Consider the following 23,138-nt stretch of genomic DNA (forward strand, 5'->3'; position numbering starts at 1 on the left):
ATTTTTGTTTCTGTGATCTGTTACACAAACACACAGGAAGCACGTCTTAGGATAAAAGGATAAAAACATCCACCCAAATATTTTCCATGAATCTATAGAGAAGTTTTCTTACATAAATGAATAATTGGCTAAAAAATATCTACTCACCACCTCAATTAAACACTTTGGAAAAACTTTCTGCTATTTTCCAGATTTTTAAACACAAGCGGTGTCTACACACAACATTAAATGTATGATTATACAACAATACCAACAATATCAAACAGTTTCTGTTGAGATTTCCTGTAAATATTGTTGGTAATTAGATGAAAGTTGGGCTGAGAGTTTAGCTTCGGTATTGTGACATCAAATGAAAACCAAGACAAAAATATACAAACACATAGAAAATGCATAATTATTAATATCAGGGAAGGAAAATAAACATGGGGTATCTCTCAGAACATAGTAAAGATGGATTATTTTAATACCATTTTCTTTCCTCAGACTGCAGAAGTTCATTTTGCAACCAGTTTGAACTCCGCTCTGCTCACAATGAAGCTTGCGGGTAACACTTGATATGATGGACTATAAAAGGTTTATAATGGAGTCATCAGTTTATGATTCAAACACTGCAAACATTTGGAGAATGTTTTTTAGTGCAGTTCAAACTCTGTATAACAGATGCAACCGTTCTTGGCAGATGTGATCGATGAATGAAGATACAGGATGACATTTAAATAATAGTCAAAGTAGGGAGAGACAGAAATGGAGATGAAAGTTAAAGGAGAGGAAACAATCATGACATCGTCACGAACTGGTCTAATAGATTTCAATAGTAATCTTTTCCTCATTGGAAAACATCAAACAGGGATGGATAATTAAAGTAATCCCCAAGAAACTAGGGAGCGTTATCGCAGATTCTTCCTCCCAGCAGCTGCAAAACTTTATAACCATCACTGTTTCCAACAACCTCAATAAGTTGTTACATTTATGCTGATTTTGCACAGTTTATACCTTAGTCAATTACATAACATGCTGCTGTCATTTTGCACAAATCTGAGGTTACTGCTATTTTCAACTATCCATTACTGTAGAAAATATCCATAGCTTAATATTGGTTAGTTATTCTCCAGGTGTAAAGCATTTATATTGTTAAAACACTTTACAGTGCAGTATGTCATTTGTTCCTTTTTTACCTCTACTGTTATGTTATTTTTATACACTTTTCTAAGATCCAAATTTGTGTGACCATTTTTTCTATAATCTTTTTGCTGCTGCGAACTATTCTATTCTTTTCTTTTCTATTCTGCTCTGTTCTTTTCTATTTTATTGTATTGTATTATATTCTGAATACGCCAGGTGGCGGTAAAGGCACCTCAAGTTGGTTGGCCAACGTATTTCTCGCCGCTAGATTTTGTTTATTTTATTTATTTTTTTCCAATTAATGCTTTATTAGTAATTTCATGTAATATTACAGACTTAATCAAACATCAAGTGTTAGAAAGTCCATGTTGTTTAGACGTTTTTCTGTTTGGAAACTAATCATTTATACTGCTTTTTCGGTGAGATGTCATATGTCTGATGCTCATGAACGCACCATAGGTGTTCGAAGCTTCATTGAACGCACCACACCTTCATGCGAGATGGCTGAACGTTTTTCCTACAGCAGTGTAAAGCTCATTATTTCCCGTTTTTTCCTGAAATTCTCCATTTGTATGTGTTTACCTACTGGACTTCAAGCATAGATATACAACAATTGGTGAAACATTGGACAAATATAGGTGAAATAATAACTTTAAGAAAGACATAGAAGGTAACAATAAATAATAAATAAAAATAAACATTAAATAATAGCTAGGGGTTTACATTGAGTTTACGGGCATTTACAAAATTGTATAATTTTATACAATTTTTCTTCCTTATAAATGTAAGTGATTTTTCTCGTCGCTAGATGTCGCTACTCATTTTTCCTCTCTGCAGTACTGAGGATCACGTGACCGATATCAATAAGGAAGTGTTCTTGTACGTTTGAAAACAAGGCGCCAGCAGGTAATTGTTTTGGGAAATTACATTAAATCTGTCTTATTTGCGTGTTTCATTTTAAGCAACTTATTCATTTTGTCTTTTATTTATTAAAGTTCGCGATTTGTGCAAAAAACCTTGAGTTAAACATTCTTGTAATGTAATTTTTTTAGCATATATCAAAACTTCCTCTCATGTCTTTTTTTTTTTACTCTCTTCTCGCGTTATTGTGCGAGTTTATCGTGTAATCGTGTCTGGTGTGGTTCAAAGTGATGCCAGACTCGGAGCCGGTTCGGTTCGGTCGGAAACGCGCCCTGCCGTCCTGTCCGAACCCGCTGTTCCTCCAGTGGCTCACCGAGCTCCGGGACGAGGCGAAGGAGAAAGGCCTGAAGATCCAGTACACCTACCAGAAGGTACCCAGCTCACTGCAGACTCTCTGAAACTTTACCAATAAGACACAGTTCGGTGTGAAGGAAGGAAGCAAGACCACTGACAGCTGGAGAATAAAAACACATTCTAGAAATTAAAACAGCAGCTTTGCTTTACATGAAAGCCCAAAAATGAGAGCTGTACTGTACATATAAAGTGAAAGAAAAAAAATCTGTTGTTAATAATTTGTCAACGTAAAACTATTTCATTTGTTTGGAAATAGGTTAAAAAAAACACAATGTTTGGTTAAATTAGAGGTGTCCTAATACAGCTTTATTAGGGTTTGTTGTTGATGAAGAGAGGAATAAACACAGTTAAAGACTTGCAGGTGAATTAATTTCTTCCCACTGCTTCCAAATTCTCGTTATGAGTGATAGCATGTCTTATACTAGAAATGCCCTTAATCCAGTAATCTGTCATATTTTACATTAGCCTCTTACACCCTAACTGGGTATAAATAAATTTCTGCCTGACAAAAACACACAAAAGTAAATAACTTATAGCCTCAAAGCTATTAGATTTAAGAAGAAACTTTTGGTACGGCTGTAAAGGTAAGATGTCATAGAATGGTTTTCTGGTGTCAGCACCATTGTAGCTTTGACCCTGCCTGAAATATTAGGGACAAAATACAAAATATTTAGCATTTTTTGAACCTCGCCAAAATTTTCTTTGAAATAAACATTGCAAAACACTACCAAAATATTATTTATAGCACAAAAAAGTAGTACAGACTTTCAAATCTAAATGTTGTGTAAAAATATACCAAATTTGGACTCAATCAGATGAATTATATATTTATTTTAAAATGGTATTAGTGAGAAATTTCTTAGGCGGAGAGGCCATTTTGGCACATTTATCCATAAATGTCACCAAACTGTGCCAAATATGTTTTTTACATCAATACTGGGGGTTTGGTAAAATTACGAGGTGATGTAGCAGCTGGACCCGCCGGTGGGTCCGTAGGGTTCAAGGGGTTAGAAGGGGATTTACCAGAAAGTTTACTCTCTCATCTTTGCAGGACGTCTTAATTTGTGTGCCCTGCTATCAGCCAGTTTCCATCCTCTTATATCGGTAATGAAAAGTAAAAATACACACTAAGTGTTGGTGTTGTCGGAAATTTTTTTTATTTCTCTTCTATTATATATTTATTTATCTTATTTACTCACTATAAAAGTTTTCACTCAGTCTGTTTCACTTTCAAGTCCACACAATTCTCCAGGATGGTGTTTGTAGACCAGACATTGCTTCTTCCCATAACAAACCAGATTCTTTCTCAAGCTTTATTCATAACATGTTACTGTTTAACCAAAGTGTTTGTAATTTGTTTTGACTCTGACTGCTTTTCCATTGTTGTAAGTAAGGGGGAACGAATGCTGCCCAGATCAGAACAGGGCAGAATACTGTGCCATAAAGGCTGTATGATGAACTGTTCTCTCTTTGCAAAGATTATTAATAAATGTGCCGACTGAGTGAAATCCATCGATCTCCGTTTATTTAACTAGGATGAATAGTTGAATACTTTTTTCCCACGACATTGGAAATCTGTTTGGTGACTGACTGTTATTTCTGTTTGGCTTAAGTGGAAAAAGTTGTAGAAATACAGATTCTCTTGGCATTTAAAAACCCCCAACACAAAACGGCTTGAGAAGACCTTGTTAATGTATTTATTTTACAAATTTGTAACAACAACTACTGATTAAACTGCATGTCACAACACTGACATGATTATATGAGCCGTTTTTACCGAGAAAATATCAGAAGCGCCATGAAAATGGTTGCAATGTGCGCTCCCGACACAGGGGGGGATCAGATTTTCACTGGGAAACAGAATTTCACACAGGACCGGTACAAAACTAATTATGCAGCTTTGAGTATTGGCCAATACCGATATTGACTAGGGCTGAAATGACTAATCGGATTAATCATGATAAATCGCTTATTGAAATAATAGTCAGCTAATTTAGTAATTGATTAATCGGGAAAATATAGAGAGTATAGAGACTAAAATGTGCCTTTAGCTGACGGAGCGACCCACTGAAATTATACCAAAATAAAAAAAGTAACATTTTGCATATCAGATTTAAAAAAGAAAAAACATTTTCGTCTGTCATTATTCTCTATCCAGAACTCCTCAAGTGGAAAAGTTTAAGTTTCTCCTGGTTTTATTTCACAAAAAAAATCTTATTTAAGATACCTTTGGCTATCGATTAATGGAAAAAATTATGGATGGCAAAATAATCGTTAGTTGCAGCCCTAATATTGAATAAATACAATATCACATGAATCATAAATACTATTAACTATTTCATAGCATGGAATAGGGCTGAAAGATTTTGCCCAAAATCGAAATTGCTATTAATTTTAACCAAAATTGCGATTTTATTTAAATTTTTCTTTATACTAAACCCAAGCTTGTAGCTGTTTCACCCCAGACTTTCAGTTTTAGAAGCTTCCTTCCCCAGAGAACATTGTTACAGCATTTTACTGTAACCAATGTGTGAAAAAGTGTTTACGTCTACTTGCATGCATGGATCTGTGTGCCAGCTGCAATTCTCTCTACCTTTCATGTGGTGAAAAACCCACCTCAAACGTTTTACCAACACCTTAAGGGGGTGGAGGCAGAAATGTGTCTTTCTCAAGGTCAAAATAGTGTGATTAAAAATAAGCGCCTCTGCAGTTTCAAAATTTTTTTTTTTTTGTGATTATATTGTAAATCGATTAATTCCCCAGCCTTAGCGTGGAATGATAAAAAGTATTGATTTGATGTTTATCATAGAGAGAGTAATACTTTACTACACATGAGAAACACTGTTCCTTTTTTATTCACCAGAGTTACATTAACTTTAAATAAAAGTGGATATAAGTAAAGTATGGGAGAGTTTAGAGGCAGGTCGATATATATTTCAACATTCTTTATTTTTTTGCTGATATGCACAGTGTAGTAGTTAAAATGCAAGAAAAGTTTGATTGTATATATCCTGTTTGTAAGTTGCAAAACACTTTTAAAATATTGCATGCTTTTTTTGCCAAAAAAACATCCAGTTTTGAAGTTACAATAAAATGTCAGAAATCAGCTGTGATTTTTGTGTTATTTAAAGGAATTGTGTTTTTTATTTCTTTTTAAAGGCTATAAACTCTTTGAATAAATATCCACTTCCACTAAAAAACGCTAAAGAGGCAAAAATCCTTCAAAACTTTGGAGACGGAATCTGCAAAATACTGGATGAGAAGCTGCAGCGATACTACAGAGAAAACGGTAAGAAACAGACGGGGAGAAGCAGCTCTTTGCATGAATTTACAAACCTGATGGATGATAAATGATCTGATGGATGGACAAACAGTAGGATTAATGGATGCACAGCAGATTGTAACCCTGAAAAGTCTATGAACAGGTATATAGACGGTTGGATAGATGAATGGATTGATTGTATCATTATCAAAGCAATGGACAGATGGATGTTTACCAGAACGATAAATGGACGAACACATGGACTGACCTGCAGAAATTCCTGTTGCACTCGCAGACGGGCTGCTTAACTGTTTAGGGGAATCCCAGGATATGAAAAAGTCAGGGTTTCAAATGCACTGAAATGCTCCTGCTGTATAAATATTTTATATATACACAGAGAAACTGAACAACAGATTGAAATCATGTTCTTCTGTAAACAAAAGTAAAATATCAGCACTTTCATTACTAGTTGAATGGATTTGGAAGTTCAGTAAATGATGCTGAGGATATAAACTCTGTAGCGAGGCCTTCCTGCTGCTGCTTTTTCTTCCATCTCAAACCCCCGCCGCTTAGTGCCACACTAGTCAAACATTCAGGTAAATAAAATAATAAAATTGTCCCATACTGCAGAAGTACCTTCAGTGTTAGGCACTGCATATGTATAAATGTGTTCTTAAAAAAAAAAGAAGAGAGCTTCTTGTGAAAGTTAACTTTTGAAAAGAAAGTTCTTATTTAATTGTCATAAATCATTGTTTTAATATTTATATACTGGTAGAAAATAACTATGAACATTTATAGTCAAATTTATACAAAGTTAGACACCCAAGGAATTTAATGTAATTTCACTTAGACGTTCAGACCATTTCATTCAAACATCATTCTGTTTAGCCAATTTATTAATAATGTTTAGATTTTTATGATCGATTTTCATAAAAGAATGGAAATCAATAAAGTCTGGGAACCAAAATAGAAACGAGGATTCGGAAACGTTCAAATTGAAACGATGCCCAATCCTGAAAAACACCAATATTTTTCTTTAAAGCCACGATACCATCAAAATGTCACACCAGCCCGTGCCTAGTTGCACTGCAGTCAAATGTGAAACGTTAGACTATACATTAAAAAAAAAAGAAAAAAGAAAGAATTAAAGACTATTTTCCCCGAATTTTTTCCCCATTTCAGTCAATTTTCACGTTTAATAAGGTTTAAAATAGATTTAGAAATTAAAACATCAAATAAGTGGTAGCTTTATAATTTGATTTAACAATACATTTATTTCACTCTAAAAGATCCCTACATTCATCCATCAATTTTAGTTTAAATTGGAATATTGTGTCATTTATTAGACATTAATTTAAAAATGGAAATGAAAACAAATCCATATTAAAAACCAAGTCATCTTGTGCTTAAATTGTTCCATCAAATTTGACTTAAACACTTTTGCGTTATTGTCTTCTTTCATTTCTGATGATGCAGGTCCCAAGGCTTCAATTCACTGCTTACCCAAAGGTGCGCCCCCTCCTGGTCAGAAAGACAACAACAACAGGCTGGCTCCTCCCAGGAAGGTGAGAAAAATCATGTTTCCATTGTCTCCTTGTTTGTGGTCTTTTTATACATGTAGGACAGCGAGAGGAGGGTTAAACTGGGAAACATATTTATTTATTGAAAAGCTTGTTTTTAAATAGGACAATTTAGTTTTATAGAAATGAGGAACTACAAGTTTGGATTAAAGTATACATAATAATACACACAGAAAAAATAAATAGGTAGACTTGGTTAGTTATAAGTACGATGGAGTGTTAGGGCCAGGCTAAAGATTATTATTATTTTTTTTCTATTTCAAGAATAGATTTAGACAGATTTAGTTTGTCATGTTGTATACACGAGTGTATACAAAATAAAATTTTGTTTAAAACAGCTCTAGACAATTTCATTTTTTACAGTGCAGCCTTTAAAAACAGTAATAATAAATATATAAAATAATAGAATAAAGTCGTACCGTTACGAGAATAAAGTTGCAATGAGAATAGTTATAAAATTATGAGAATAAAGTCATAAAGTTATGAGAAACAAGTTATATTTTATGACAACTCTTACAAGAAGCTATTTTTTTCCCTAAAATGAGCTCTGATTCTCGTAATATTACGACTTTATTCTTGAAATAGAAGAAAAGAACTCTCTAGCCTGGCCCTTATACTCCATCATAATAAGTTGTGCAAAATATAAACTGAAAGTTAAATAAATGGCTGGAACTTGTTTTCTTAATTATTTTTACATGTTAAAGTAATATTTTATAGGGTGCAAATTCCCTATCATCCACTAGAGGGTGCTGTATGACCATCCTCTCTCCAGAACTCTGATAAATGAATCAGGGCTTAGAGCTCACTCATTTTCTGCTTTTGCTTTCTTTTGTTGCGCTAACATTAAAAGGCTTTTTAGTGATTTAAAATAACTGTTAGAAATATGTTTATAAATGATTGCAACCATTGTTTGAAGGCTATAGTTTGAGCCACAGCTGTCGTAGTGTAATCAATCTGTCATAGAGGAACGATGGAAGTGTTGAAGGGAAGGAAAAGGGAGGAGGTGGAGGAACAAAGAGGAAGAAGAGGGAGTACGTACCCCAGAAGAGGTCTGGAGGATACGCTGTACTACTCACTCTTTACAGACAGGCACAGGTATGCTTCTGTTGCTACCTTTGTTCATGAAATATTTTGTTCTTGGTTCAGGATACATTTTTTTTTTGCCCACATTTAACCTCCTGCAGATCCCAGGTAGTAAAGGCTACATGTTAAAGATGGAGCTGCAGACAGAAGCTCAGCCTCTCTGTGACAAATCTTTTACCGTGGTGAGTGTTTTCATGTGAACTTGTGCTACTGCTGCTTCTGTCTCTATGCCTTCCCTAATCCTGTTTCTCACCCTCTTGGTTTTTATGACCAGCCCGATCTTGGCAGCAAGTACACCGCCTGGTCCTCAGTCAGCACTCTGATCCAGAAAAACCTGCTGATAAAGACTCACAATCCTGCCAGGTTATTCATTAATGTTCATATCTAAAGTAATCCTTGCCTTTTCATTTAACTTAGAAAATAACATTTTATCATCTTAAAACAATAAATATTATTATGCATATGTTGCTTTAAAAAGTTGTGCTTTGCTGTGAAGTGGAAGGAAAGTGGTTAATGTACAAATCTTTAAAGTGCGGCTTGTTAACCACCTCTAGCTGCAGTTATTAATAAGAGTCTCTTGTAGTATCTGCCATCTGGCTGCTGTAATTCTTGTTCTTTCCACTTTACAAAATAGCTAAAGTTTGGTCAGATTCTCAGTTTGATTTAGATCTGAACTTTGACACTTATCATGCTAAACCAGTAAACCACGCCTCTGTATGTAACTCGGATCATTGAAGAATATCAGTTGGATGCCATGATGGGCAGAATTCACTCATTAGAGGGTTTTTTTTAGGCAGTTATGGTACTGAACCCAATAAAGAAAGATGCTGATTATTAGACAACCTCCTCTTTCCAGGACCAGTTTTTAGGAACAAAAAAAAAGATGCAAAAGAGACTATTTTAATAAACAATTTTTTATTGAAGTGCTAACAATATTATTTAAACAACATTGCATTGAAATATTTGTGCAATTAAACAATAAAAAGTAAAAACAAAAAAACCGTAATGACACATTTAATAGGGGGTTTTCAGTGACGTCACTGGCCAGCTTCCGGTCCGCCATCTTGGGTGGCATATTATCGTATATCATATATATCATGTCGCGAATGGATAAGTACGCCAGCACGCTAGAGCCACCAGATCATGGAACATATCTGAGGAAATGTTCCGTGATCGACCATATGGACCCCTATGCCCTCCACGGTGCCTTGTTTAGCACTAATCCAGATGATTGGCCAAATGTAGAGCACGGTGACATAGTTCATTACCCGGTGTTCAGTGAAAACCCTCTGCACACTCTTGAGGAAATGAGAGCGTACAAGGGTCTAGAGGCTCACAACCAGTTCACATCTGGTTGGGTACGAGATGTCGAAGTGATGTACATGAAGGAAATCGCCATCATACGTGGACGGGTGAGTTTTAATAAGATGGTAAAAATGTAAACAATCCGACGCAGGGCTCGCTATGCTAGGTGGCTAACGGGCCGGCGGTGCGCGAACAGTTCCAAAGCTACAAGTCCTTGGAGTCTCATGTGCAGTTTACAAATGGATGAGTTCAGGAGCTGCAGCTCATAAAGCCAGCAAACAGTGCTAACCGTTAGTGCTAACAACCACTCAGGCATGTAATGTACTTTTAACTAGCTGCTATGTGTTTCAAAGGTTTGGTTAGTAATGTTAACTGCCAAACCTCCCTAAACCCTCCGGGTTTCTCACATATTTGAGCCTTTTCCCGCTGGTTGAAATCAAGTTAAGGTGAAATTAATCAAATTAAAACACGGCTGAGAGAGGGAGTCCAGTACGCGGTAGTCATAGGTAGTAGTCTGAGTAGCGTTGGCGGAGACGGTCAACATTGCGGCCACGGAAAGTAATACGTCATGACGCCCAAGCCCTATTATTAATATATTCTTACATGTTTTAAATGCTTGACAGTTAATTACCTGTGACAAAGTGAGCACTGCAGACTCTGGCGTATTCCAGCTTAACACCGTCCAAATCGGACCTGGATATCCGTGTCAGCCATAGGTGACGGCGTTGTTCAGATAGCTGTTTGTTTTTTCACATTGATTCACGATTACGGCTGGTATGCGATAGAAAGACCGTTGATCTCCACCTCCACGGGCCGTGCAACCAACAATTACATACAGGTGCTGGTCATAAAATTAGAATATCATGAAAAAGTAGATTGATTTCAGTAATTCCATTTAAAAAGTGAAACTTGTATATTATATTCATACATTACATACAAACTCATATATTTCAGATGTTTATTTTGTTTAATTTTGATGATTACAAATGACAACAAATGAAAATCTCAAATTCATCATATCAGAAAATTAGAATATTGTGAAAAGGTTCAAAATTGATGGCCCCTGGTGCCACACTCTAATCAGCTAATTATCTCAAACCACCTGCAAAAGCCTTTAAATGGTCTTTCAGTCTAGTTCTATAGGCTACACAATCATGGGGAAGACTGCTGACTTGACAGTTGTCCAAAAGACGACCATCGACACCTTGCACAAGGAGGGCAAGACACAAAAGGTCATCGCTAAAGAGGCTGGCTGTTCACAGAGCTCAGTGTCCAAGCACATTAATAGAGAGGCGAAGGGAAGGAAAAGATGTGGTCGAAAAAAGTGTACAAGCAAGAGAGATAACCGCACCCTGGAGAGGATTGTGAAACAAAACCCATTCAAAAATGTGGGGGAGATTCACAAAGAGTGGACTGCAGCTGGAGTGAGTGCTTCAAGAACCACCACACACAGACGTATGAAAGACATGGGTTTCTGCTGTCGCATTCCTTGTGTCAAGCCACTCTTGAACCACAGACAGCGTCAGAAGCGTCTTGCCTGGGCTAAAGAGAAACAGGACTGGACTGCTGGTGAGTGGTCCAAAGTCATGTTCTCTGATGAAAGTAAATTTTGCATTTCCTTTGGAAATCAAGGTCCCAGAGTCTGGAGGAAAAGAAGAGAGGCACTTCATCCACGTTGCTTGAAGTCCAGTGTAAAGTTTCCACAGTCAGTGATGGTTTGGGGTGCCATGTCATCTGCTGGTGTTGGTCCATTGTGTTTTCTGAGGTCCAGGGTCAACGCAGCCACATACCAGGAAGTTTTAGAGCACTTCATGCTTCCTGCAGCTGACCAACTTTTTGGAGATGCAGATTTCATTTTCCAACAGGACTTGGCACCTGCACACAGTGCCAAAGCTACCAGTACCTGGTTGAAGGACCATGGTATCCCTGTTCTTAATTGGCCAGCAAACTCTCCTGACCTTAACCCCATAGAAAATCTATGGGGTATGTGAAGAAGAAGATGCAATACACCAGACCCAACAATTCAGAAGAGCTAAAAGCCACTATTAGAGCAACCTGGGCTATCATAACACCTGAGCAGTGCCACAGACTGATCGACTCCATGCCACGCCGCATTGCTGCAGTAATACAGGCCAAAGGAGGCCCAACTAAATACTGAGTGCTGTACATGCTCATACTTTTCATGTTCATACTTTTCAGTTGGCCAACATTTCTATAAATCCTTTGTTTTTATTGGTCTTCAGTAATATTCTAATTTTCTGATATGATGAATTTGAGATTTTCATTTGTTGTCATTTGTAATCATCAAAATTAAACAAAATAAACATCTGAAATATATGAGTTTGTATGTAATGTATGAATATAATATACAAGTTTCACTTTTTAAATGGAATTACTGAAATCAATCTACTTTTTCATGATATTCTAATTTTATGACCAGCACCTGTACGTTTTCACCATTTTTCACTGTCAATACTGCCTAAGGCTGCCACCCAATATGGCGGACGCGCTGAGTAGTCACGTGAGCGTGACGTCACCTGAAAACCCCCTAACACTTCAATTCCAATGCAATTGGAACTTTGCTCACGGAACGTCTCCAAAACCTGCATAATGCTTCTCCTTACATACGTCCTCTACCTTGCTGTCACTCCCAGTCCCATCCTGCAGCTCTGCAGTTTTTTCATAAGCTTTTCTTGACACTCCGTAATGGCATATTTCTTTGCTGCATAACGGTTATTTGAAGCCTCTGCTGTGTTGAAGACTGTTATTTTAAAATTGGCGTCATTGGCGTTTTGATCCCCTCCATTCTGGGGCGCAGTTCTCCATCGGTACAGTAGCAGCCATTCCAAATGGCCCTTCCCAGGCGAATGCCAGCCCAATCCTCTGCGACTCCCAGCAAAATCCCCTCCAACTTCCAGCCGCTGGCCTTCTCCTTGGTGTGCGTTTTCTTTACTCTGACTCCATCCTTTCACTGAATTACAGGGTCTGACCAGGATATAGCGCTTCTGTTTAGATCTTAAAGTCCACAAATCATGACAGAAAGAATATTTTGATACAAAGATAGATGTTTAAAAAGGAAAGTGGGGACATTTTGAATGGCTAATACTGTAGCACCCTTGGAACTTCCTCTCTGTTATATAGAAAGATGAGCCCAGCCACAGTGAGGTCACTGGCTTTACAAAAGACTGGCTCCTTCTGCTGTTGCGTCCGTGTAGCGATCAGCCTGTATAATTCCTTAGACCCCCGATTATAAGACAACCCCACATTTTCACATTATTTTTAATGAATAAAACACTGTCTTATCTTTGGGCCAATACGGTACTTTCACTTGATCTTTTTAGGGTTTTCGGAGCTGAATGCAAATTTATGCCAAACGTTTGTTAAGCAAATAATTATATAAGCATGTGTGATTTTCTTTGCAGTTCCTAATTTTGTACTAATTTATCAAAAACAACAAATAGATCAAATAAACTGAGGTTTGTAGATAAGATGTGTTAAACTTAAATAAAAAAAGAGAGATTTCAGTAATTTCTAACAAATATTTCCATGCGCATAGAGCAGAGTTGATCAGCTCTATGCAGAGAACGTATGACAATAACACAACTGTTATGTTTAGAAGTCCTTTTCATGACATTATTCTGCACATTATTCGGGGTCTCTCAGTTTAGCATCATTCTGTTTCAGGTATTCTCTGACGGACGAGGGTCTCGCTTTGGCTGAACGACTGGAATCAGTGGAAAGAGATGTGAAAAACATTCCAGGAGAGGACATTAGTGAAGGAGATGGACAAGAGGAGGAAGAGGAGGAAAGGGTTGTTGATCTTACGGAGAGTGGTGATGATGATAGTGATGAAGAGGAGCAGCTGCCTGAGAGCCTTTCACAAAGAGCAACCTGTGCCATTCAGCTGAGCAGGGATGCAGGCGAGGGGTCTCTACAAGGAAAACCACAGAGTACCCTGACATCAATTAGAAAGCCAAACAGAGAAAGTCTTCTACCAGGAGCTTATGAGATCCTCCTGTGCGTCGACTTCATAGAGACCACTGGGTAAGAACCACTCCTGCATGTTAGTGAGAGTCAAAAAGAATCCGATTTTTGAGAAGGAACCCGGTGTTTGCAGCGGCAGCCACCACCGTAAGCAGGAGCTGGTCAAAGAGCTGCAGAGGAATGGAGTCGCCTTCGATGTTAGGAAACTCAATGTTGGAGACTTCCTGTGGGTGGCTCGGGAAAAGGTCACACCTGTTCCAGGTAATTGGACCAAAAATGGAGGGAGAATGAAACAGCTGAAGCGGTTTTGCATTTAATAGGGGTGAAAAATGTATTAAATCTAGACTAAAAAAAACTGATTTATTGATGCTTTTAAGACTTTCATAAAATTTTCCAGCTGTGGATTTTGTGTATCTTTGAACTTGCATCTGGTAACTTAGCTTTACTAGATGTTAGCTTGACTTTATTAGCTTTCCCTTAATAGTTAATATTTTTTAGCCAAACTCTGTAAACTTCTTTATAACCTGACTCCAAATAGCTGTTATCTTCAGCCTGTAAGCTAATACTTTGACTCTGTTAGCTAACTTTTGATGATGGTGTTTTCCACTATCTACCGTACTTAAATTTGAGAGATAAATACGTTCTAGTTTTCTGCTGTGGATCCTCATATTCTCAATTTCCAATATGGCCACTGTTACAAAAACAGTCAAAAACTGTGTTCTAAGCTGTACAGCAATGAAACATGTTTTGTAAACAATAAGTAATACCTGATCAACTGACTTAATGCTGCACTGTTAATAAAGAACTGCTACAAACAGTCAAAAGTTGGAAAGTTGAACTACAGCTGAAAGCAGAAGTCTGATACCATCTTGTTGCATCGACTTTCTCACGCATATTTCCCACTTGGAGACGACACAGTATAAATGTAGGATTCAGGATTCGGACATTTCAGCGCAGACCACAAATGGAGCGAACCAGAAGGAACAAATTGGCTCAACCCTGTTAGCCATTAGCTGGGCTGTTAGCTTGCTACCTTAGATCTCCAAAAAATCAGTTGAAACTAACTTGGAAGATTGAAATTTCATGTTTAAAGTAGGGATGCACGATGTTGGGATTTTGGCCGATATCCGATATGCCGATATTTTAAAACTCATGCAGCCGATAACCGATACCGATGTTAAAGCTGCACAAAAATAAGTAGTCATTGAAAATAGCAGTTTTGTTATCCATTTCTGACACTTTGAAAAATAATATACTCAAATATATTTTCATATGCTGATATCAAATAGATTTTTAAAAACGCGGTATCGATCTATTTTACATTCAAAATCTGGTGAAATTTCATCGTTCTGTTACAAACTCTCGTAATATTTTGCAAATTCTTCAGAGATTTTGTTAATAAAATAGATCGATACCGCATCAATATATCAACATATAACAATATGGCAAAATTTCGTGAATTTTCGGGGGATTTCGTAGCATAACGATGACATATAGCAATATTTCATTAGTAAAAGAGATTGATATGGTGTTTTTAAATGGCAATATATCAGCATATAAAGATATTGGGATATTTTAATGTATCAATATTTTTTCCCTCGTCTTTAGAAGTAAGTCTGTAAAAAAGAAGTTTTTTAGGAAGAAGAAGAAGTAGTTTTATTTATTTATTTTTTTGACTTTAGAAGCTCAGAAGCTGATCAAATATCGGGTTAAATATCGGTGGGGTGGCCGATGTCCGATATTCAGTTTTAAGGCGGATACAGGCCGATACCGATAGGGGACGATTATATCGTGCATACCTAGTTTAAAGGTAACACAGCATCTGATCTATTAGCTTAAAAGTCCTTATAAGCATTTCTATGACCGTAACCTTAGCAGCAGTTTATCAATGGAGAATCTGTCTTTCTAAAGTTTAATAACGACTACATAACATGACTACATCAAAGTAACTGAGTGCATATTTATATGAATTATGATGTCCAGGTCAGCTGCGAGCTCCCGTAGGGAGAGAGCTGGTCCTCGATTATATCATTGAGAGGAAGAGGATGGACGACCTGTGTGGGAGCATCATCGACGGACGCTTTAGGGAACAAAAGGTGAGGTTAAAAAGTTTAGTCTATATTTAATGATCTTACTAATGTGGATATGAATCTGAACTAAGTAGAAATGGAAAAAGAATATTTAAATTCACACATTACCTTCATGTTTTTCTCCTTTTAAAGTCCAGTGCTTTTATTTGTCAGTCGCTTCCTAAATGTTGAAAAACTCACACTGCACCCTTTTGCCTTAAAGATCGACATTCGTTTTTTTCTTAGCTAGTGTCAAGTGAAAAGGATCCTACAGTATAATGAAGAATGAATGAGCAAAAAAATATGTCTTAAAATGGTTATTTTTTCTGTTCTTCTATCAGTTTCGACTGAAGCGATGCGGTCTCCGTAAGCCCATCTACTTGGTAGAGGGCAGCAGCTCATCCACTGCTCACCTGAGTTTACCTGAAAGCACCTTGCAGCAAGCCATCGTCAACACACAGGTGAGAGTATGAATGCTCTGAACACCAAAGCAACATCAGCAGGTACTTCTTATGTAACAGAAACAACCTTTAGTAAATTTGTAAATTGAACAATAATTAAAAGTGTATTTTTTTGCATGCAATTAAAGTTATTTAGCAACAGAAATCCTCATTACACACATATTGATTATTGGCCCTGTTGTTTGTATCATTAATCCATTAAAATAGTCTATACTTAAAAGCTATAATCACTTTTCTTGAAGAGGCCTCCAGGTTTATATTTAAGATTTATGTTTATTTCAAAGTCTCAAACTTGATGATGCTGTGTGTTTTCAGCTGGTTCTCATGGCCTTTAGAAGAGAAACAGGCCCGCAGACTGCTTTTCCCTACTATCTCAAACCAACAAAAATTAACAGTGAACCTCAAAAGGACACAATTCGAGAAGAAACCAGTTATTACTCTTTTTAAAATTGAAACTTTGTTGTGCTTCGGTGGCGCAGTGGTTAGCGTGCACGGCCCATATACGGAGGCCTTAGTCCTCGATGTGGGCCGGTGGTCCTTTGCCACATGTCTCTCACCGTCTCTCATAACCCTTTTCCTGTGAGCCTACTGTATAATAAATGAGCCACTAGTGCTGCAAAAACTGGCTACGAATGAAAATTATATTGTTTTCTGTCATGTTTGTTTTAGGTTGTTGACGGCTTCTTCGTTAAAAGAGTCCAGGATGTCCGCGAGTCGGCCGCCTACCTCACAGTCATGACCCGATACCTGACCAAGCTCTACCAGGTGGGAAACAAAGAAACCAAAACCTGATTTCGTGTTTCAACTTTAATAAAAATTAGGCGTCTATTTTTGTGTTAATTTTCCCTTAAGGATCGGTGTGAAGCAATGACCTATTTAGCAACATATCTGTGTGAATCTCAACACCTCACTGAAGGTTTTGTTACCTGTGAGAGAAAACAAAGAGATGCTTTACTGTGACCTATCTTCTAACTTTGCCGTCTTCCTCGTGTCTCAGAACCGAACCCTGTTCTGTCGCTCCAGAGAGCTGGAGGGAGACATATCCAGCAATGAAGAGGAGGGAGGGATCCCCTTCTGCTCTCTCATTTCTTTTGCAGAGTTTAACCACGGGGCTGTGAAGAACAAGGTGAACACCTCCCCTTTAGGTGGTTTTAGAATGACCGACAGAAATAAACACATCTTGTTTTTTGTGATTCTGTTTGTTTTATCTTCCACCACAGTGTCAGACGGTGAGAGAAGTGTTTGCTAGACAGCTGATGCAGATCAGTGGGTTGTCTGGTGATAAAGCAGCAGCCATACTGGGGCAGTACAGCAGTCCACATAGGTAAATCCTCTGGGCCTTATAAAAACATCTCACTTTTCTATAGAATACTACCTGTAGGGTAAGTGTGAGCATATTCAGGTTCAAATATTAAAAGTTTGTGTTCTAATCTGTGTTCAGTTGAGAATAAACAGAAATGTTAAAAAAGAACAAAAAGCATCCAAAAAAAACATCCAAAGTTATTTTCAAAATTAACCAATTTATTAAATTAAATCTGCTTCTGTGGAAGAAAAGATCAGAACACGACCAAAATATGTAAGTGATTGACAGTTCCTGTTAAATAATTAAGAGACAACATTGTCAAGATAAGAGATTTTTTATTCTAATCCTATTTGCTCAGTTCCTTGTATAGTTAATGCTCTGATAAAGAAATGTGATTGTTTCATCTGTTTATGACTTATTTTTTCTCCTCTTAGTCTCCTAGCCGCTTATGAAAAGTGTGGAAGTGAGGCAGAGAAAGAGAAACTCCTCTCCTGCATCCGATACGGGAAGTTGAAAAGGTTAGCAGCATATTTCATCATTACAGATTAAAACAATCATTGATTTTATTAAAACCTTCTTTAAGGACTGAAGGGCAATGATAATTTCACATGCTAATTAGAAACTCGTTTCTCATGGTAAATATAGTTGTCTGTCTTCTATTTCCAGGGTTTTGCATATTTGGGCATAATGAAAATGATTTAATCTTTACTAAGCTACAAAATTACTTAAATCTGACCTGAATCTGTGTAGAGATCTCAACACATCTTTGAATCAGTACCTAGTAGGTGGTTCTCAAGCATTTCGAGTCTGGGTCTGAAACTTGCTATTAAAGCTATAGTGGAGGATGTTCTTTTTCCGGGTGGATCATCAAAATAAGTGATCCTCCTAAGTATTAATCATTCTGGTGGTACGTTTACGTAAGGCCATGCTACGTCATTCAAAATCATGAAATGTCATTATTATTTTTTAAATTACAGCCTTAATTAGCATTAAAATTCATTACATCTGTTTATGGTGGCATTTAAAATGCTTTCTTTTAAAAAAGATTGTTTATAAAAACAATTTCGTCAAACATATTATATCAAGATATATTTGTGTGGAACTGCTTCCGGTTGATCGCAAAGCCGTATGCTCAGAAAAAGCTAGAGAATGGCGGGGGGAAAAATGACAATTTCAACAAAAGTGGCTGTAAAACGAGGAATTCAAGACATGGCTGCAGCCTGTCAACGGGTACATGTTGGTGGCATTAAAATGATCTCTAAGAGCATTAAAAAGCATCAAGTTAGAGTTATTCATTCCTGTATAAACCCTGGTTTCATGCCTTAAGTTCCTAAATAAATGATTCAGACTGAATACATAATGAGGAAAATTGGGAATGTTTAATGTTTTATCTTCTCTGTTTTTCAGAAATCTGGGTCCAGCTCTTAGCAGAACGGTTTATCAGCTGTACTGTACTCCAGGAGCCCTTACATGATCTCCCTGATAAACCAGATGACAGATATTGCTGTCATTCTACAGCAGAGGGCATATTAAGCCTGACATGTTTACATTTGATGACTAGAAAGCTAATCGTTTCCGTCGGTAAATAAGCTGCTATTTTTGAAAAGGTCTATAACCTCCATTTTTCTTTCTTGTATGAAGAATTTTAGAAATATTTCATAATTTTAGAAATAACTCATTATATTGCACCAATAAAAGCTGTTTTGAAGCATTCTGGTGTTTAAATGCTGTTTTTAAATTACTTGGGTTTTGTTTTTAAGATAAAAATGTACAGAAAATTTGACAGAAGTTATCACCTTTTTCCTTTATATCTATGCATTTTGTGCATAAGATAAAAAGGCTCTGATTTTAGGCAGCAGTGCTCTACACCTACGGTGGACTCTTCTATACAAGCTGCACAATATATTACCTAGATTTATCTGTAGCATAATATTACTACACATAATATGCATATGGAGCGAATTATCTGAAATGCAAAAGTTAAGTACCATTGATTCAGAAACTTCACAACATTACAAACTGATGTAGCTTATAAAGATGTAATAAAATTCCTCCTTGATGTGCTCTACTATTAACAGTATTATCCCATAGCGAAAAGCTAAGAGTAAGAATGCTGGGACATCTTTAGCTTTTAGTCAAGAATCATTTTTCATGAAAGTCTTAAAAGCATCAATAAATCAAAGAAATACTGATTCACCAACATTTCTATCTACAGGGTTCCCGCGGGTCCTTAAAAAGTCTTAAAAGGCATTGAATTCTTCAAGATAAATCTAAGGTCTTAATTGGTATTGAAATGTCTTAAATCAGTCTTACGTAGGTCTTAATTTTTAAAACATCATAAATAGGATTATTTTTATTACGATTTATTTTTGTAATCTAAATAAAACATTAAAATGTACCTTTTTTTTTTTTTTATAAAAAAAAAAATAACGACTCGCCATCATTGGTTCCGTCCTGATAGCGGAACCAATAAAAGCGTTGTTGCAGCCAGGACATTTGGGAGATGCGCCATTTACTTTTTGTCTGGAAAATATGAGCAAGTGTAAATGTAACGAAAATTGTCTCCAGCCAAGAGTTTTCTCCATGGCTAAAACCAGGGAACATACATGAGGCTCAGAGGATTTTGCGCAAGAAGCGATTCAAGCTCGGAACGATGTGAATTAAGGCAGTGGAGTCACATGCGAAGCAAGAAACACAAAGCGTCAAAATCGAGTTACAGAGAAACAGCCGGTATTTCTCAGTTTAGTTCCACCCTTGTCTCTGCAGCGCCTCCACTTATCACCAAATCAAACATACTAAGAAAACCATACAAAGAAAAATAGCTGCAAAAAAGACTTAGCACTTGTTATGTTGGGGCTTTAAAACTGATTTGTTTTGTTCCCTGCTAAAACAAAGTTTGTGAATTCAGTTAAATAATTGTTGTTTTTAGCTTTCTTCCTTTATGGAAAGCTTTTCAAAATTTGAAACATTAGTGCAGTGGTTTATGTTATAATAAACCTTTGGGTTAAGTTGTCGCAAGCAGGTTTTTCTTGCGTTTCTTGTGAATTTGGTCTTAAATTTTTATTTCAAGTGGCATTAAAAAGTCTTAAATTTAACTTGCCTTATGCTGTAGGAACCCTGTATCTAAATATAATTTCTTTAGTCGGTTATTAGACAATGTACTGGCTAAAGTAATAGGTTGATGACTATCCTACTTTAGCCTACCAGCCTTGGCATCTATTAGACACTAACATTACAGATATGATTAGGTTAGGAAAAATACACATGAATAACAGTGGTCTTAGTGTATAAACATGCATCAAGTCATTAAAGTTAGTTAAAGAGGTTAAGGTGGTGCTCATGTTCTTTTTTTCTGGATTACTAACGATGTCAGATGGAAGTGGTTTAGTTGATATATTCAAGAATCTGACCTCTTTAAAGGGAAGAGGATATTTTGTAACTTTTTTGCAAGAGTCTGCCCCCATTGTATTTCCAGGAATGAAATGCAATGCATTCTTTTTAAGCATCTAACAAAACCTCCTTTCTACTAAAGGCCTCTCTAGCAGCAGCATAGTAGTCAGCAACAAAATCCTTTCATCCAGCTCTGATATCGGCACACTGTAATATTTTAAGACATTTTACAATAAGATCATACATGGCTTATAAGTGATATACATGCTTACGATTAATTTCAGAATACATTAAAGCCTCTTTAGATGACTCAATGTTAAAGTGGAGCATAAGTGGTTGTGAGATCATAATGTATCTTCACATTTTCTTTCACTATCTGACATGTCAGCATTAATCTATGGCAAAAATGCAAGATTAGCTGTTGTCCTTTATAAACAACTACAAAATGTAACCTATTCAAATACTCGTCCTCATTCTCATGAGATTCATAAGGTTTATAAAGATTTAATAGGCATTTATTTTAAATATACTCAAACTGAAGCCCATTATTTCAGTCAAAAATATGAATCACCTCTTCCAGCTAATCATTTATCATGTTCCACATAAGGACTACACAATGGTCTTCATTACTGACAGTGATCATGATCTTTTTTTTTTTTAAACAGAAACGTTCACAGAAAATGAAATGAGGAACAAATTCTAACACGGTCGACTCCTCCAAGCTACACTTTTCTCTGCAAGACAGCAGAAGAGAACTGGGGGAGTGGCCACTTTTTCTAAACAATTTACTAAAGTAGAAAAAGGTATTTCTGGGCAAATTTGGTTCTAAATATTCTTTATTTTTTGTAAGAGCCCTGCTTCTGATCTTTAATCAGTGATGTGTGTTATGACTGTTTAATGATTGTAGGAGACATTTGCTTGGTTCTGCTGGAGGTTTCTTCTTGTTAAAAGGGAGTTTTTCCTCTCCACTGTCGCTACAAGCATGCTTGGTGTGAGGGATTACCTTCGAGTCAATGAGTCGACGCAATCAACTGGTTTTCCTTAGATAGAAAAATTTGAATCAATCTGACTGTATGATCTGGTTGAATTGCCTCTGTAAAGTGAATTGAGATGAAATTTGTTGTGAACTGGTGCTATAATAATAAACTGAATTGAATTGAATTTACACTGACATTGATGGCCCAGAAGCTAGAAGTGCAATAGAACTATGGGATAGAACTTTGGTTTGGCCATCATGGTAAAACGGAAAACACACAAACAGGGACTTGATGATCACTAAGGGTCTAAACATTTCCAAGGTGTTTGTAACTGATGTTTCCTTGTATGACCACTTTTCTGTTATTTTTTTAGAAGGCATTTTCCGAAGACTCACCTTTAAGGACGGTGCTACTGAAAAGTTTCACCAGATTGACTCCTCTGCCTCCACTTTTCCCCGTTACCCTGGAGATAAGTTGATCAAACAGCTTTCATAATACTTGCAGTCTTTGCTAAATTAGTAGGCGGCAGTGGCGTCAGGTGCAGTTTTCACTGCAACCAGATGGTTGTCGGTTTGAGTTCCGGCTCCAGCTTTCAGTATTGTTGTGACTAGGGGTGTAAGTAATAATAGTTTTGCATCGATCCAACAGCCAACGATCCGATGCATCGACACATCTGCAAGAGTATTGATCAATTTTTTTTTGGTTTATTTTTTTTGTTTTTCCGGTCTATTTTTATCCATTTGCTCCTGGATGTAATTCTGACTCTCGTGCTGTGGTGGTGCTAAACCTATTTTGCCCTCCTACCTCACTTCCTTTAGCCACCACCCCCTTTCTGCTTGCACACACACAGATGCGTAAACAGTAGACAAGACAAACATGGTGGTGAAAGAAGAGGTGGAAAAAGAAGACGATGTATTCCTGAGTATCGAAAATAATCGAATCGTTGGGTCAGGAAATCGATACTGAATCAAATCACCATGATGGGTGTGATTTACACCCCTAGTTGTGTCCTTGTGCGAGACTCTTCACCTGCATTGGCTACTGATGGTGGCCTGGTGGGGCCAGTGTACGGCAGCCTCGCTTCCATCAGTGAGCCCCAGGGCAGCTGTGGCTACAATGTAGCTTTCCACCATCAGTGCGTGTGTGAATGACTGAATGTAGCGTGAAGCACTTTGGTCAAGTCTCCTGAATTGAAAACGTGCTTTATAAGTACAGGCCATTTTTGTGATCAGTGACCAAAGCTTTCCTTTTTGACATGCTCCACCAGTCAGTGATAAAGTGAGTTTAGAAAACTTAAATGCAGGTTTTACAAGACCCAACTCCAAGT

General features: G+C 37.0%; 1 protein-coding gene across 1 annotated transcript; it reads left to right on the forward strand.

Moving 5' to 3' along the window:
- The first annotated feature begins 1,894 nt into the window (after nt 1–1,894).
- On the forward strand, nt 1,895–18,944 carry mus81 (MUS81 structure-specific endonuclease subunit). The gene is made up of 16 exons (XM_038304003.1): nt 1,895–2,028; nt 2,272–2,414; nt 5,557–5,686; nt 7,136–7,224; nt 8,203–8,334; nt 8,424–8,504; nt 8,597–8,685; nt 13,312–13,671; nt 13,745–13,872; nt 15,595–15,707; nt 16,022–16,141; nt 16,811–16,906; nt 17,139–17,267; nt 17,362–17,465; nt 17,879–17,962; nt 18,852–18,944. Exons 2-16 carry the CDS (start codon nt 2,274–2,276, stop codon nt 18,916–18,918), a joined length of 1,863 nt encoding a protein of 620 aa, XP_038159931.1. The 5' UTR covers nt 1,895–2,028; nt 2,272–2,273; the 3' UTR covers nt 18,919–18,944.
- Nucleotides 18,945–23,138: the final 4,194 nt, after the last annotated feature.

The sequence above is a fragment of the Cyprinodon tularosa genome, unplaced genomic scaffold, assembly GCF_016077235.1.
Source record: "Cyprinodon tularosa strain WSP-4 unplaced genomic scaffold, ASM1607723v1 ctg523, whole genome shotgun sequence".
NCBI lineage: Eukaryota > Metazoa > Chordata > Actinopteri > Cyprinodontiformes > Cyprinodontidae > Cyprinodon > Cyprinodon tularosa.